Source organism: Quercus robur, chromosome 8, assembly GCF_932294415.1.
Source record: "Quercus robur chromosome 8, dhQueRobu3.1, whole genome shotgun sequence".
Lineage (NCBI taxonomy): Eukaryota > Viridiplantae > Streptophyta > Magnoliopsida > Fagales > Fagaceae > Quercus > Quercus robur.
Genome location: NC_065541.1, coordinates 32,408,128 through 32,423,245, shown reverse-complemented (window position 1 = coordinate 32,423,245; position 15,118 = coordinate 32,408,128). Strand labels below are relative to the sequence as shown.

The following is a 15,118-nucleotide window of genomic DNA, read 5'->3' as shown; positions in this document are numbered from 1 at the left end:
TAATCAAATTACCTTCAAATATATATAATAAATGTCAAGCACACAACAAAGCTTCCACAATTCCAAACGAAATGAAATATAAATACTGAATACGAATTTTACTTCTAATTTTAAAGGTTAATTCAAAAGCAACCACAGTTATAAGAATGCTCAAGAGATTGTGTTGTATTAAATAGAGCTCAAAAAAATGATTGTAATTCTCTTTTAGTCAACAAAGAACGTCCAACTTAGCATATTAAATTCAAACTTAAAAAAAAAAAAAAAAAAAAAAAAAAAAAAAAAAAAATCCCTTCTTTGAAAAACAAGTCTAGTCAAGTTAGGTACGGGTAACCTGACCACACCCAGAATATCAACGAGTCAAGTACAAGTTGACCATTTTTCCTTCATGTCAAAATTCATTTGGATCCAATTTTGCCAATTCTATTTTCCAAGCTGAGTAAATTTTTTTTTTTTTTTTTTTTTTTGTCAATGGTATCAGAGCCATGGATGGTAGGTGTATGAGTTTTATTTTTTTGCAATTAAGAAGTTACTAGGAACTTATATTACTACATAGCCACTACTTGCTCCTTGTTAGCGTTGGTCAGCCTAGAGACTCGTTGGCAAACCATAGTTTCGTGTTGGTCAGCCCCTTTGTTGTAGCTGACGGACAAGCGTTGTTTGGGTGGTCCCGCAATGGAGTTTCTCGAGGAGGTGGTCCCGATAGCAAGGAAACCAATGGTTAGTAATAGTTCTGCCAGTAATTATTAATTGCTTAGAAAGAGAATAAATACATTTATCAGTTCATCATCTGTTTGCTTGTTCACACTTAGGCTAGGCACACACTAATTTGAAACATGGACTATGATGATATAGTTTATGATGAAGGTTATAGCATCAAAGATATAGATGATAATTGGTCAAATAGTGATATGGAATATGAAACAGATTCTGATTCTGACAGTGAAATTAATGATTATAATTATAATGGTAACACAAATAATTGGAGTACTTTAACAGATGATAAAATCAACCGACAGACTAATAAACACAATAATAGTTTTTTAGACAGAATTAATAGAAAATTAGAATCTTTAGAAAATATTGACAGATTTGATATATATACTAAAGTTGAAAAGAAAAATGATAGTTATATATATACTAATGTTGAAAAGAAAAATGATAGTTTTTTGGACCTCTATGAAAGAATGAAAGCTTTAAATTCACATTTTAAAAAAGAAATAGAATTTGGACCCCATCAAAGGTCATTTTTTACAAAGACTATGACAGATAATTGGTGTATAAATAATAGTTTAAAAGAAGATATAGATGAGAATTTACAGATGTTAAAAGCAACTGACAAAAGAGTTGATGAAGAAACTGACCCAATTAAGGAAAGAGTAACACGTATAGAAGATAAAATAAAAGATCTCACAAAAGAAAGAAGTACTATAGAAAATGACAGACTAAAAGAAATGGTGGAAAAGCAAAATAATAGAGAAGTTTCTTGTTCAGTACAAATTATATGTAAAAAGCTAGACACAGATAGACAAAAGAGCCTAATAGAGACAAGCAAGAAAGAATCTCTACATGAGAAGTTAATAGATAATAATAAAGAAATAATAAAAAAGGAATGGTAAAAGACATGAAAGAAATGTATGAAAGAATAGAAAGTCAACAAACCAATTCAAAAGATGAAACTCTACATGAAGGATTAGATATAGGAAAAGACATAGTAAAACAAAGAAACATGACAAAGAAAGAGACAAAAGATGATAGTCCTAGAAATAATGATGATGGTTTGAAAGAATTGTATGAAAGACAAAAGAATGAAATAATACGTAGGAAGTTAGATACAAAAGAGATAGAAAAAGATAGTGTAGTAAAAGCAAAAGAGGAAATAGTGAAAGAAGTAGTCAATAGAAAAGACAAAAAGTGTAATAGTTTAAGGGAAAAAATTGAAGAAAGACTAGGATTAATTGAAAGATTTATAGTAGATACCCAAAATGATGGTTTGACAGAATTAACTAAAAAAATAAACATTCTAAATTTACCTTTAGAAATAGACAGAGAAAGAGACATAACAGTTTTAAATACTATTGAGATATCAGATAATGAGAAAACTGACAGACATGTTAACAATACTATTTGTCATAAATGCAAAAGATATGGACATACTAAAACCAATGTGACAGACATAATGAAATTGTTAAACAAATTAGTAAATTAGAATTTGAGAAAGATATAACAAATGAATTAATGAAAATATTTAATGTTAGTCAAAAAGAAATAGATCAAGTAAAGAAAGAGTTAAAATCAACCAACCCACTTTAGATTAATAAAAGGAAAAGAAAATAAAAAGACATAATAATAAAACTGATAGAAAATCTACCAGATCACCATACAGGCAAAAAAGAATATTTATTAAATTTGAAAGACTCTATAGAAATACCTATTGCTTGCATTAGGTGTAGGAAATATGGACACCATGTTACAAAATGCCGAAAGAAAGGGAAAGAAAAAGACAAGAAAGAAAAGGTAAAAATAAAAATAAACAAGAAGGTGTAGAGATAAAACCAGTAGCTCTACAAGAATTAATGACAGAAGTAAAAAAGGAAATTAAAGAAATTAAAGAAGAAAATTCAACGGACATAAATGAACATAATATTGTAGAAATAATAAAAGAATTTTCTAATCCCATGATAGACCTCCCTAATCCTCCTACAGATAAAGAAGTTACAGATAGTAATGTTTCAAACAATAGTAATAAATTTGATAGACAGAATTTCTTAAGTTTAATTGACAGAGTAATTTTCCAAAAATGGTATACAGAAATTACTAAAGAGTTTTCTTTGACAGAAATTGCTTCAGGAACTGATATGGATTGTATACAAGAAAGATTAATACCCTTAAAATATTATGATAAATCATCTGAAAAATTAATTCAGGCCAATGGAGAAAAACTAATAATTAATTATAAAATACCTATGGTTCATATATGCCATGATGGAATATATTTTGAAACAGCCTTTGTTTTAATTAAAGACTTTCCTTTTAAAATTATTTTAGGAATTCCTTTTATGATTTTAATTTATCCCTTTTTAGTGACAGATGAAGGAATTAAAACTAATGTAATGGGAAAAGATATATTCTTTAGATTTATTGTACCACCTATCCTGAAAGAAAAACACTCTTCCAAAAAAGTTACTATTTTAACAGATATCAATGAAAGAGGAATCTATAGAACTAAAAGAAGTTTGTCATCTTTAAAGACAGAAATATTACTTGATAATCAATTGACAGAAAATGACAAAAAGAAAGATAAACAAGACAAAGAGACAGAGATATGTTCTTATTCTTATTCTCCTATTGCTTTTTTATATAAAGTCCAATCTACAGAAGAACTTAGTAGAAAAGGCATAAAAGACGGAAATATAGATACAATCTTTTGTAATCAATATGCATGGACTAATAGTATAAGGATTGACAGATGGCAACTTGAGGCTATTGCCCCCACACCAAATATAGAAAACACTGATAGTTTAATAAAAGAAGCTTTGACAGACTCTCCTTTATTGATCATTAAAGAAAACATTAATTGTGGTAATGACAGAGTTAATCTCCCAATAGACAGAATTAATCCCCTGATAGATTGTCCTATTAATGAAAGACTTTACGAAGAGATATATAGTAGTACATGTATGAATAGAATCATACTAGATTTAAGAAACATTCTGAATCTCACTTACCTTGACAGATCCCATCATGACTACTCTAATACTGTTGCTACTCAGCAAGAGCACAAAATTGTACAAAGAAAAGTTTGTTTTATAAATGTTGTTTGTTTTATAAATGCTTTTCTTGTTTTTCTTATAAAATATTTCAAAATAATTTCACAGAAAGACATTGGCAAAAGAATTTTGAAAGAAGTTTTGACAGAAAATATTTGTTCCACACATAATCTTTTTCCCAAAACCCAATTGCAGACCACTATGAATAAAAGATTCTCCCAGAAAGACATGGGCAAGGCACCAGCGGTGCAACACAAAGGTATCCGAAAGCCTTCAGTAAAAATTTCGGATATGCATGAAGGCGTCTCATTAGAGACAATATCCCTTCAGGATACGTTGCTAGTAGAGGCAATGTATTCATGTGGTGAGAAAAGTGTAATTCTGCAAAAAGTGCCCAACACTGATCTCATGTTTCAAGACGGAGAATTTACAGACCTTCCTTTTCATATTAAACTACTTCTTGACAATTTACAGGCAGCCTTTACCCTCAGACAGAAACCCTTATTCCAAATGACCCTTCAGGCTTTGGAATTACATCTTGTTAACACTGATGCAGTTATTGAAGCACTTAGTTGTTAACTCCCTGGCAAGGAGGATGGAGATTCAAGCTCCACAATGACAGAATCACAGTCTCTAAAAAGCTATCTTATGGGAACATGCTTTTCAAAGCTCCACCCTAAGATTCAGCAAAATACGAGACTTGCCATCACAGCTTTACTTCCTGAAATTCAACAGAAAATATTGACTCATAAAGCCCTAACAAGTTCTTATGACAGATGGATGCATCTTTTTAAAGTATTAGTTTCTACAGCAATTATCAGGACAGAAGATATGATAGATGATACATGGCTATCTCATAAAGCTACATGGTATGACAATTTTGGAGATGCAAACAGAGTTTATGAAGGACTAGGAGACAGATACAATCCCTATCCGGGATTACTTATCAATACAGAGACAGAAGATCCAGTAATTTGTGATCCTTTGTGGCTATCTGAAATGCTAGAAGCAGGGTTTATCAGCAAATTAACCATAACTTCTGCAGATCAGATCAGTTTATTTCCCAATGTCATCCGAGAAGCAGCCGCACAGATTGGAGGACTTAATTATATGAAAATACTAATCTGGAGTACTCTTCCAGCTTAGGATAATAGCTATTATATGGAAGCTCAGCCAGCTCACATTTTAGTTCTTATCCATGATTGGGGTTGTATCCCTGAACACAATTGGTATACAGGAGATACTTATTTATCACTTGATGATCCAGGTGCTCTGGCTCAAGAATGGTCTAATTTCATGAGTAACAAGATTTATGATGTACAGAAAGAATTAGACAGAGAAGGCTTCCACTTATATAGCTACACCAACAGGATAGCTGTATATGGTCCAAGACTTTCAGCAAGAAAGCTTATTGGGCAAAGAAAGATTGTTAAGGATCCCAGACTAATGACAGCAAAGGATCGTGGTCCTATTTACCGTCTTATTTCATATTGTGCTCTATGTAATAGTTATGGAGTGTACCACGAGCATGATGAGGACAACTCTGATCCACTAGATTATGATAACTACACGGATACAAGTTAATAGACAGATAGACAGAAGGCACAAACAAACGGCGACAGATCACTATTCACCGACATGCATGAATAGCTTCCAGACAGATTCATTATAGTCCAGACAAATACAGACAGAACCAGAAAGATATTTTGAAAGATATTTTGACAGAATATTATTCACATGTAGATAGACTATTACTGTTCAAGATAGACTTTTACTGTTCAAGATTCTACCGACAGATTAACTTGAGTTCACTTTAATTAACTCAGGTTACTTTTGAAGACTTACCATGGTTCACTTTATCTATGAATAGACGGACTCCGAAGACAGAAGACAGGTCCAGTTCTAAGGTCTAAGTTTCCAGCTTAATTCCAAGGTCCAAGCTTTAGAAAGACTTTATAGCTTTCCCTTTCCCTCTCCGAAAGACTTTTGTACTTTACTTTCTTTTTGTAATCTTGTAACCTTCCCTTCAGACAGATAATCTTGTAACCCTTTACAGATTTTACTTTGTAATCTTGTAACTCTTCAGACAGTGTTTATTTTCAAAGCTTGTAAGAAAGACAGAAGTTTTCAGTTTTAATCAAAGACAGAAGTATTTTCAAGTAAGATTTTATTTGTTTCAGTTTTCATATTCCATACCCTGTTTTAATTTATTTTGACTATATCTATTTTGCTATTTTCTTCTTTATCAACTATTTTATCATTGTTTATGCTTCTATATTACTGCTGTGCTCTCTCCTGCGTAGTCAATGGTATCAGAGCTAGAATATCAACGAGTCAAGTACAAGTTGACCATTTTTCCTTCATGACAAAATTGATTTGGATCCAATTTTGCCAATTCTATTTTCCAAGCTGAGGTTTTTTTTTTGCTAATTCCAAGCTGAGTACAATTAAAGTTATAGACTCATGTAATTGGCATTTTTTGAGAGTGCGGATTCGTATTTGTTTTGGAATTTTGTTTCACTATGAAATATATGAAACATTTGGTCATGTAGTTATTTATATGGAATCTAGAATTCCTGGAGGGATTGATAAAATTGGGGTATTCCAGTGCAGGGAAACACCAAAATTTGGAGACGAAAAAATAAAAATGCTTTTCCGATTAGATTTAGAAAAATTGTCGGGTACTACCACTGTACCACATACTATATTATTGTTATGTCACAATTGATATTAGCGGAATATATATATATATATATATATATATATATTCAGGTCGCCCCTGCTCATGTTTTGTTCATAAAAAAAAATAAAAAATATATATAAAAAGGAAAAAAAGAACATATATATATATATATGTTATTGTTTTCTATGGTACAGTCAATTCCAACCAAGCATCTTAATTACTGCATTGTTGTATAAGAAGTTGCATAAGAAGTTGTAGAGAATTCTTCTATTATCCAAAGAAGTTGAACTTTATCCATTTTTATATTTATCCAAATAAAGCCAAGTTTAGGATAATCTTAAATAATATAGGATTTATTCAAGTTTTTTTTTTTTTTTTTAATATCAAATTACTAGTTTGTACCCATCAAATAAAAAAATGAATAAAATTTAGTTACAAAATTGGTTGTAGCCATAAGTTACAATTTAACTCAATATTTTTTTATTGGAGGTAAATTTTGACAAATCTACCATTGGATTACATCTTCTTCATATATCCTCCATACTTGCAAAATTTCTAGAAAATTAAACATCAATAGTTACGTCAACAATAAATTATTTAAATTATAAATTTTTGTAGTTTAAATTATGCATAAAATATAAGTTTATAGATCATATAGTAAATAATATCCGATTGATACAAAATTTGACATGTGTATTAAGAGCTTAATTAACATATAATTAAATGGTTACATTTTCAAAATATATTGTAATGTTTATTTTATTGAGTAAGGTTGTAACATCATGCTATAATCAATTTTGAACTTTGTTCTAAAAAAAAATTTAAAAAAAAGAAAAAAAAAAAGACTAGTTTGGATGTAGATTTTTTAACAATTTTTTCCCCCAAATGTTGTAGTTCAAATCAAATGACCGTAGATGCAATCATATAAGTCATCAATATCACATATTTTCCAAAACGTAGCAAGTATTACTATGGGCGGATCCGGCTTCCATGGAAAATGCCAATGACAATTCCGTACCAAAATAGCCGTATTAGCTATTCATTGACCTACTTAATATCTCTCTCTTTCTCTCACGAATCCACAACAACTTTTTTTAGGTCTTCTCATTCACAATAAGTTTTTTCATGCCTTCCATTCACAACAGGTGTCAGGTGTAATTCATTAATGAACTTGGCTTCGTTTCTCTCTTTGGAATTATTCTCACTCTTATGTAGGGGTAGCAAAATAAGCTCTAACCTATTTGCCCACCTAAACCCATCCACTCTAATTGAACCTAGACTCACTCTAATTATTAGTTGGGTTAAATGGGCATTAACCTAATTAAACCCAGTGATTATTAGGTTTTAATTAAAAACCCATTGAACCCCATTTAACTCAAAAAAATTATACCCAAATTCAACCCAGCCCTTCCCATAGAATTTAAAAAAAAAAAAAAAAAAAAAAACCAGCCCTCAGACATTTCAATGTTTCACGAGGGTTTTCATTTTCCCTCATTTTCTCGACCTCCAATCACATTTTAGTCAAAAATCCAACAGCTTCATCAGCCTAATTTAGAGAGGAAAAAAAAAGAAAGATAGGATTGGGGAAGAGAGAGAGAGAGAGAGATCGAGAGAGTGATGAGAGTGAGTGACCTTGCCAACCACACTACTACCATCCAAGCCACCACCACCGCCACCACAGCCGTCGTCCACCTTGCGAGACTCACCTCGCTGCCATTGACCCACACCCACTGACCAGCCGATCAACCTAGTGAGGCAGAGACTGACCTAGAGTTCACGCACCTCCAGTCACCACCGCCACCCTGCATGATCTACCTACCCCACCTCCAATGCCGGCCACTACAGCCTTCAACCTCCATTCTGCTTCAAGTTTTTTTTTTTTTTTTTTTTTTCCTTCAACTTCAAAACCTAACATTGATTTTGAATCTTGATATGATTTTTCTTCAGATCTCAACACAGACACAGAGAGAGAGAGAGAGAGAGAGAGAGAGAGAGAAGGGGTAATGATGAGAATTGGGAAATGAAGTCCGTGTGGGAAACAAAGCGTAAGAAGAGTAATTATTATGCTATGGAAAAACGAGGCATCTACAATTGAGTATGCGAGTGTGTGTGAGTTTGTGTTTGTTTCTTAAGAAAATAAAAAATGGGTTTTTTCAGCTTCAAAGCTTAAAATTTTAAAAATTAATTTAATTCAATTTTAAAAAATTATAAATTCAGAATTTTATTTTTAATTTTCTGACGTGGCTTTTTAAAAAAAAATTAAAATGTTGATGTGTCATTTAAAAAATGCAAACTAAAATATTTTGGTACTTTGGTCATTTTCACTTTAGGGGCATTTTGATAATTTTGATAATTGGGTAATTGGGTGGATTGGGGTTTACCCATTATAATTGGGTTAGGTTGGATTTGGGTTAGAAACAATTAGTTAAATGAGTTTTAATGGGTGAATGAGTTTTATATACCCAACCCAATTATGTCCACCCAAACCCACCCATTTGACACCCCTACTCTTATGTCTCTTTGTTTATTTATTTTTTATTTTATAGAATGGAGGTAGGGGTGGGGTGATCATGGTTCGATTGGATTGCTACAACTATTGAATAGTTTTTTCACCGCACCACAGGACAGGGGCTTGTTTTGTTACCCCTGCACTAGCACTAGCACACTAGCGGTGAAAATGGGTAATTACCCATAAAAAACAAACTATATAGTTAGTAGGGCCGGTTTACAAACTATATGGATTTTTAGCAACTCAAGCCTCAAAGGCTCGATTTTGGACCTCTAAATCGAGCCTTTGAGGCTCGGTTTCTGCGAACTGATATGGCCAAATTCCACGTGGCGTGTCCACATGGAATCTAGCCAAGTAGATCTCGAGGCCCAGAGACTCGGTTTACTTAAAGTGAAACCGAGTCTCAGAAACTCGATTTCAGCTGTGGTATCTTCCACGTGGAAGACAAGGAAACCAAGTGTCTGATACTCGATTTCAAATAAGGCATTTTCAAAAATAACGCCTCACTCACCTCACACAAATCACTCTCCATTGTCGCTCACCCTCACCCTCTCTCTCACACAGAGCAGACGCGCACTCTCACGCTCTCACTCACTGTCTCACCCTCTCACACACTGATCCAAGTCACTCACTTTCTCCACTCACGCTCTCACTCACCTGCTTCTCCATCTCATTGTTCTCTCAGTCAGTCTCACACTCAGTCTCAGTCAGCCTTCGCCAAAAGCTTTGATCAAGCCACAACAAGCTTTGAGTCTACGCGGTCTCTCAAAACTAAAGAAAAAGGTGAGTTGCTTTGTACCCACCGTTCACTGTTTGGTTGCCGAGAAACATGCATGAAAAATTAAAGAAAGTTTGGTTTCACGAAGTTGTTTTCTATTTTGGTTTCTGTATTGAATTTGTAATAAAACTGTTAAACCTACTAAAAAAGAGCGAAACTTTATTGTGTTTTGAGATTGAATTGGTTTGTGGGTTTGATTTTTTTTGTTTTGTGCTTTGTTCTGTTCGTGGGTTGAACTATTGATATGAGGGAAATTTCATACTCAAATCTTGAACTATGCATTGTTTTGTAGTGATGATGTTAGGGTTTGTTAACTGGGTCTTTGTTAAATTAAATTGTTGATGTTAGGGTTTGTTAAAGTTGATGATAGGGTTTGTTAAAGTTGATGATTTAGTGTTTAATTCGATCCATGTTACTGAAAGTTTGATGACTTTCTTCTTGCTAAATTTGATAATGTCTTAAACCTCTTTTTATTTTTCTAATTTTGTGAATTCTGCATCTGTGCTCCTTTAAATTTTATTTACATTTAAATATTTCAATTGGGTTGTCATTTTAAATTTTTTTCGCATTTAGTAATTTTAAATTTTCCATATGTTCAATGACATCCGAGAACAAAATCCACATAAAAGAGTAATTGGTGTTTCATGCGTATTGGGCATATCAAATGGAAACTGAGGAGCTAAGTGTTGTTTAAAGTACTTGCAGACTTGCTGCGAACAATTTTCCTCTTAAAGAAGACTTAAAGTTATTTTTCCTTGCATATGATGTAATGAGGAACAGTCACATGGCAATCATTCTGCATTACTATACTTGATATTTTCTATATGTTCTTAAGTTGGTAGTAGCTTGCATAAGTGACTGCATGACTGCTTTGCAGCATACAATCACATAGTATGTTGGCAAGTTGTAGAGTACATGATCATGTGGCTAGCTACAAATGTTTTCAGGTACATCAGGGCAGGTTTTAGAATGAGTCCTTATGGGCCATAACTTTTGATTTCAATTGCATCACTTTTTGTTGTTATTCATCATTTAGGTTTCTACCCTGTCTTCAATCTTGATGGAATTTTTTAGGTCTTGGGTTGTATGGAAGCAACTAAATAGGATAATGACTCTAGTGGTGCTTAATTAGTATCTTTGGCACATTTCCTTAGGACTTTGTTTTCTATATAAAATGTGAGGGTTGATTAGCCAAATGGGGGTTTGTTTGGCTGATTGAGATGCATGATACTCCAGTCCTCAAGCAGCAGGTCTTGCTCAGCATTAGGTGATTCCCATACTAGATTGTTTGATAAGCGTATGCTTAGTGTAATTGTAATTGGATAATGATCAAAATGTACTTATAATAGATTGATTGAAACATTTAGGAGATATTGGAATGGGCTTGGCTGCTTCTCTTAGGATTATTTCTGTTGCTTCTTTTTAAAACAGAGTAGCCCTGTGGCTAATAGCTTCTGTTGAATTTTTTAGAGATTACATGTCTTACTTTTGACGGATGTGATGTAGCACCAATTGGTGTAGATTGAAAAGTTTATGATGAAAGTTTTTTTTTTTTTTGGGTTGAATTGACCTCTCAAAATACATTAAAGGGTCCAATATTCTTTATTGATCCAATTATAGATTCCTCTAGTACACTCTGACATCACCCTGATGCTTTTCTATGACACCAGCATAAACCCTTCGCCTGCCTGAAACAGAAACACAGAATAGTTTTTGACTCTGGTTCTAAAAAGCATCAAGTACAGAGTTAAAGTGGCTACTCTTACCTAGATGTAGGTAGGGTTTCATGCTCAAACCCATCTTACGAAATAAAAGTCTCTCCTCATCAGTTATAGTTTCTAAATCAGTTGGGATATCTGCAGGTTCCAGATACTCCTGCACTTTTGCTAAAGCATTCTCAGCCCTTTTGAGCCTTCCTTTTGCCTAGGACCATTTGAAGTTAGATATAAATCAGAGCTTGGATATGATTTTGCATTTTATGTGTCCAGATACCAGAGCAGAAGGTTTTTGTGTCCTAAAATTTTGCATCAGAAATTTGATTTTGTCTCTTAGTAACTTACAATAGATAGTTTGTTCTGAAGGTATTTGACTAACAAAGCATGTCTAGTCAAAGTTGAATCCTTAATCATTTTCTGAACATCTTCACTACTTGGTTGGTTTCCCCATCGAGATATTGCTGCGATGGTTTCAGCAAGGGTTCCAGCAACCAATGGACCTTTAGAAGCTTTGGCCTTTGACACAATTGAGCCTGAGGCCATTTCTCGTGCTTGCTCTTCCACATTTTGTTGGAGATCTATCAGTTTCTTCCTCTCTTTTAATGCCTTTGTAACAACTGGAGGCAAGTAGTCATTACCCCTGTAAAAGACAATATAATCCTTGTTTCTAGAAACTAATGTGACCCCTGTCAATTTCTGCATGCATAAAAATGCAACTGTCAAGAAGGAATTGCTATCCACAATTGAGTATCCACGATCTGATATGCTACTGGGCAGAAGGGATTAGACCAGCTTCTAGAACAAGGAAGACAGGCCAAAAATCTCCAAAAGCTTGGAAGAAGCAAGAAACAGAATAGTATCCTGTCCTTAAAGATAATACAAAAGAAGACATGGCTGGTCCAGATATAAAAAACACATTCATGAATGTTAAGAGCCTAATTTATTTTAATTAGTATTGGATAAAATATGATAGAGATATGTTTTATTGATTCAATTAAATTACTTTGAATTAGGATTAGTTAGATTAGTTTAGATTAGGATGAATGATGAGTCTTATTGATTGATTATAGGAAGTTAGTTTTAACTTTTACTTACACAATTCTTTTATTGTTTGCTTTAAGTGAACCAAGGCTTCCTAATTTGATAAAATGGACCACTTCGAGAGAGTCCAAACCTTCAAGTTTGATAAAACCATGACTGCTCTTTATTCATAAAGGGTCATGAAGGGTGGATAAGTAAGGTCACAAAACAATGAAAAAGTTTCAATCTCTGTACTATATGTCATTCACCTAGGAAAACTAAATGCTTGTCATTGCAAAATATATAAGAGGCTTGAATCCAAAATGATGATATGTATGGTTAAATTCTAACGAATTAAATTATTGGTTTCTTAATCCCATTGGTTTCTTAACTCTGATATGAGTTTTCTCCTATTTTAACTTCTCCGTAGGATTTGATTGGAATTTTGAGAATTAGTGATTTAATTGCTTAGGGGATAAAGTTTTCTTTCAATCCAAGATGGAGGAATCTCCTCACTCATTAGGGGTGGTTTATAATGACATCTATATGTATTAAATCACATGATTAATTAAATCATTTAAGCAAGTTACATGACTATTAAGTTGGTCATGTAACTAAAATTTCCCCCAAACCAATTTAGAGAAAGGAAAAAAAATCCCTTTCTTAGGTAGTTAGCATTAAGTTACACTTTGCATAATATTTATTGTTACTAATTATCACACTATTTAATAACCTTTAATTGGATTAATATTTTGAAAATTCCACAATTGTATTATATATTGTATTTGTTCTTACTATGGACACATATTTTTGTATTAATAGGATTTTTTTTTATTGTCTAATCCATGAACTTATGTTTTATGTATACTTTTAAATGAGATAATAATTAATTTCTAATAATTTTGATATTTAAAACACATAAAAAAAAGTAATTAAGAAATTTACTTATTATGTGGTTGTCATGACATCAATCACAATTATTATGATGTCATTTTTTTTTTTTTTTGGAGAAGAATTATCATGTCAATTTGTAAGCATTTTGTAATAAAATTGATATAAAAAAATTGTTTCTTTTTTTCAAAAATTAATTTATTTAGTTGTTGATATGAAATCAATCATATTTATTAATACATTAGTTTCTTTTTTCTTTTTCTTTTTTTATGTTCCTAAATTACCCTTTAATCTCATGTTTGATAGTAAGTTTATCAAAGCCCTTCATTGTATTATGGTATTTGTAACTAAGCATTATTCTATGTGTGATCTTCTTCTAAAAAATAAAAATAAATACAAAAACTGCGTGTGTTCAAAACTGTAACCTTAAAAATAAAATCCTAAGTCTAAAAAGCTTTGTGTTCATATTGGCCTCTTTTAGTTCAGTCTTTCATCTTTTACTGAATTCTCATTGTACAAACTGGCTTTAGTTGCTCTAACTCATACCTATATATTTAAGCATATTGTGTGTTCAATTCTGAAACTAACTGCTTATCATTCTTCTGCAGTATGGCTGCTGCAAATGTTGGACGGATTGACTATACATAGCCTGGACCCATTGACAACTTGGTGTTGTCACAGCAGGTGAAGCATCGGTCCGAAGCTATTTGGAATGGGCGGGTAAAACATAACACTAAATATTTACTTGTGCACATGCATTTAATCCATACAATGTACACATATTTGCTGTCATATACTAATCCATGGTTTTGTTATGTGCAGGATCCAGGGTCCATTACCTGCCGTAGCCATAGTTCAGAGTTCTCCTAGCAACCTCCAATGGTGGACGACCGAGTGAGGAACATCATCAACACAGTTGGTTTGGAGGGACTCCTCTAGGTCCCGGGTAGAGAGATTGACAATGGCCTGATAACGGTCTTAGTGGAGCGATGGCGGCCTGAGACTCACACCTTTCACATGCCACATGGTGAGGTCACCATCACATTGCAGGATGTGGAGGTTCTTCTCGGACTTCCTGTTGATGGTGACGCTATAACAGGGAGCACACAAAAAACTTGGGTGGATGTGTGCCGGGACTTCCTTGGCTTTCGACCTGTAAATCAAGACAACCATAAGCAACTTGATGGGCAGAGGATTCTCATCAACCGGTTTTTGGAGAAAGTTGCTAACCCATTGCCGCCTAATGCTGAAGAGGATCAGTTGCATAAGTACGCACGATGCTACATCCTAGCGCTATTGGGGGACACAATATTCATGGACAAATCCGACGATAAGGTGCATCTAATGTGGGTTCAGTAGTTGGAAGACCTTCACAACCCACGAAGGTACAGTTGGGGAAGTGCTTGCCTTGCATGGTTGTATCGAGAGCTATGCAGGGCAAGCGAGGACACCATTCAGATTGATGGGTGCTTACTGTTGCTCCAGTACTGGGCATGGGCCAGGTTCCCCTATTTGTGCCTGACAGTTGAGCGTGGCCCGCCAGTGGGTGCTTATGGTCCTCTAGTACGTGGTCCACTATCCCTGAAGTAAGTCTCTACCTCATACTGCTATAACATACTGTTAAGTGATCATTACCAACCCCACAATCATGTAACTTGATTTTATTTATTGATTCTAAAGGCTTCTAGCAATTTTTTATGTCAACATAACAAAATTTTAAACCGAGGTTCAATGTATATGATTATGTTAATCTAT

The 15,118-nt window shown here is 33.4% G+C and overlaps 1 protein-coding gene across 1 annotated transcript; it reads right to left on the bottom strand.

Moving 5' to 3' along the window:
* Positions 1-11,363: 11,363 nt before the first annotated feature.
* On the bottom strand, positions 11,364-12,169 carry LOC126696173 (CRM-domain containing factor CFM3, chloroplastic/mitochondrial-like). Its single transcript, XM_050392951.1, has 3 exons — positions 11,798-12,169; positions 11,504-11,660; positions 11,364-11,425 (listed from the first exon to the last, which is right to left on the bottom strand). The coding sequence occupies exons 1-3, from the start codon at positions 12,152-12,154 to the stop codon at positions 11,364-11,366; spliced, it is 576 nt and encodes a 191-aa protein (XP_050248908.1). The 5' UTR covers positions 12,155-12,169.
* Between the last annotated feature and the right edge of the window lie 2,949 nt (positions 12,170-15,118).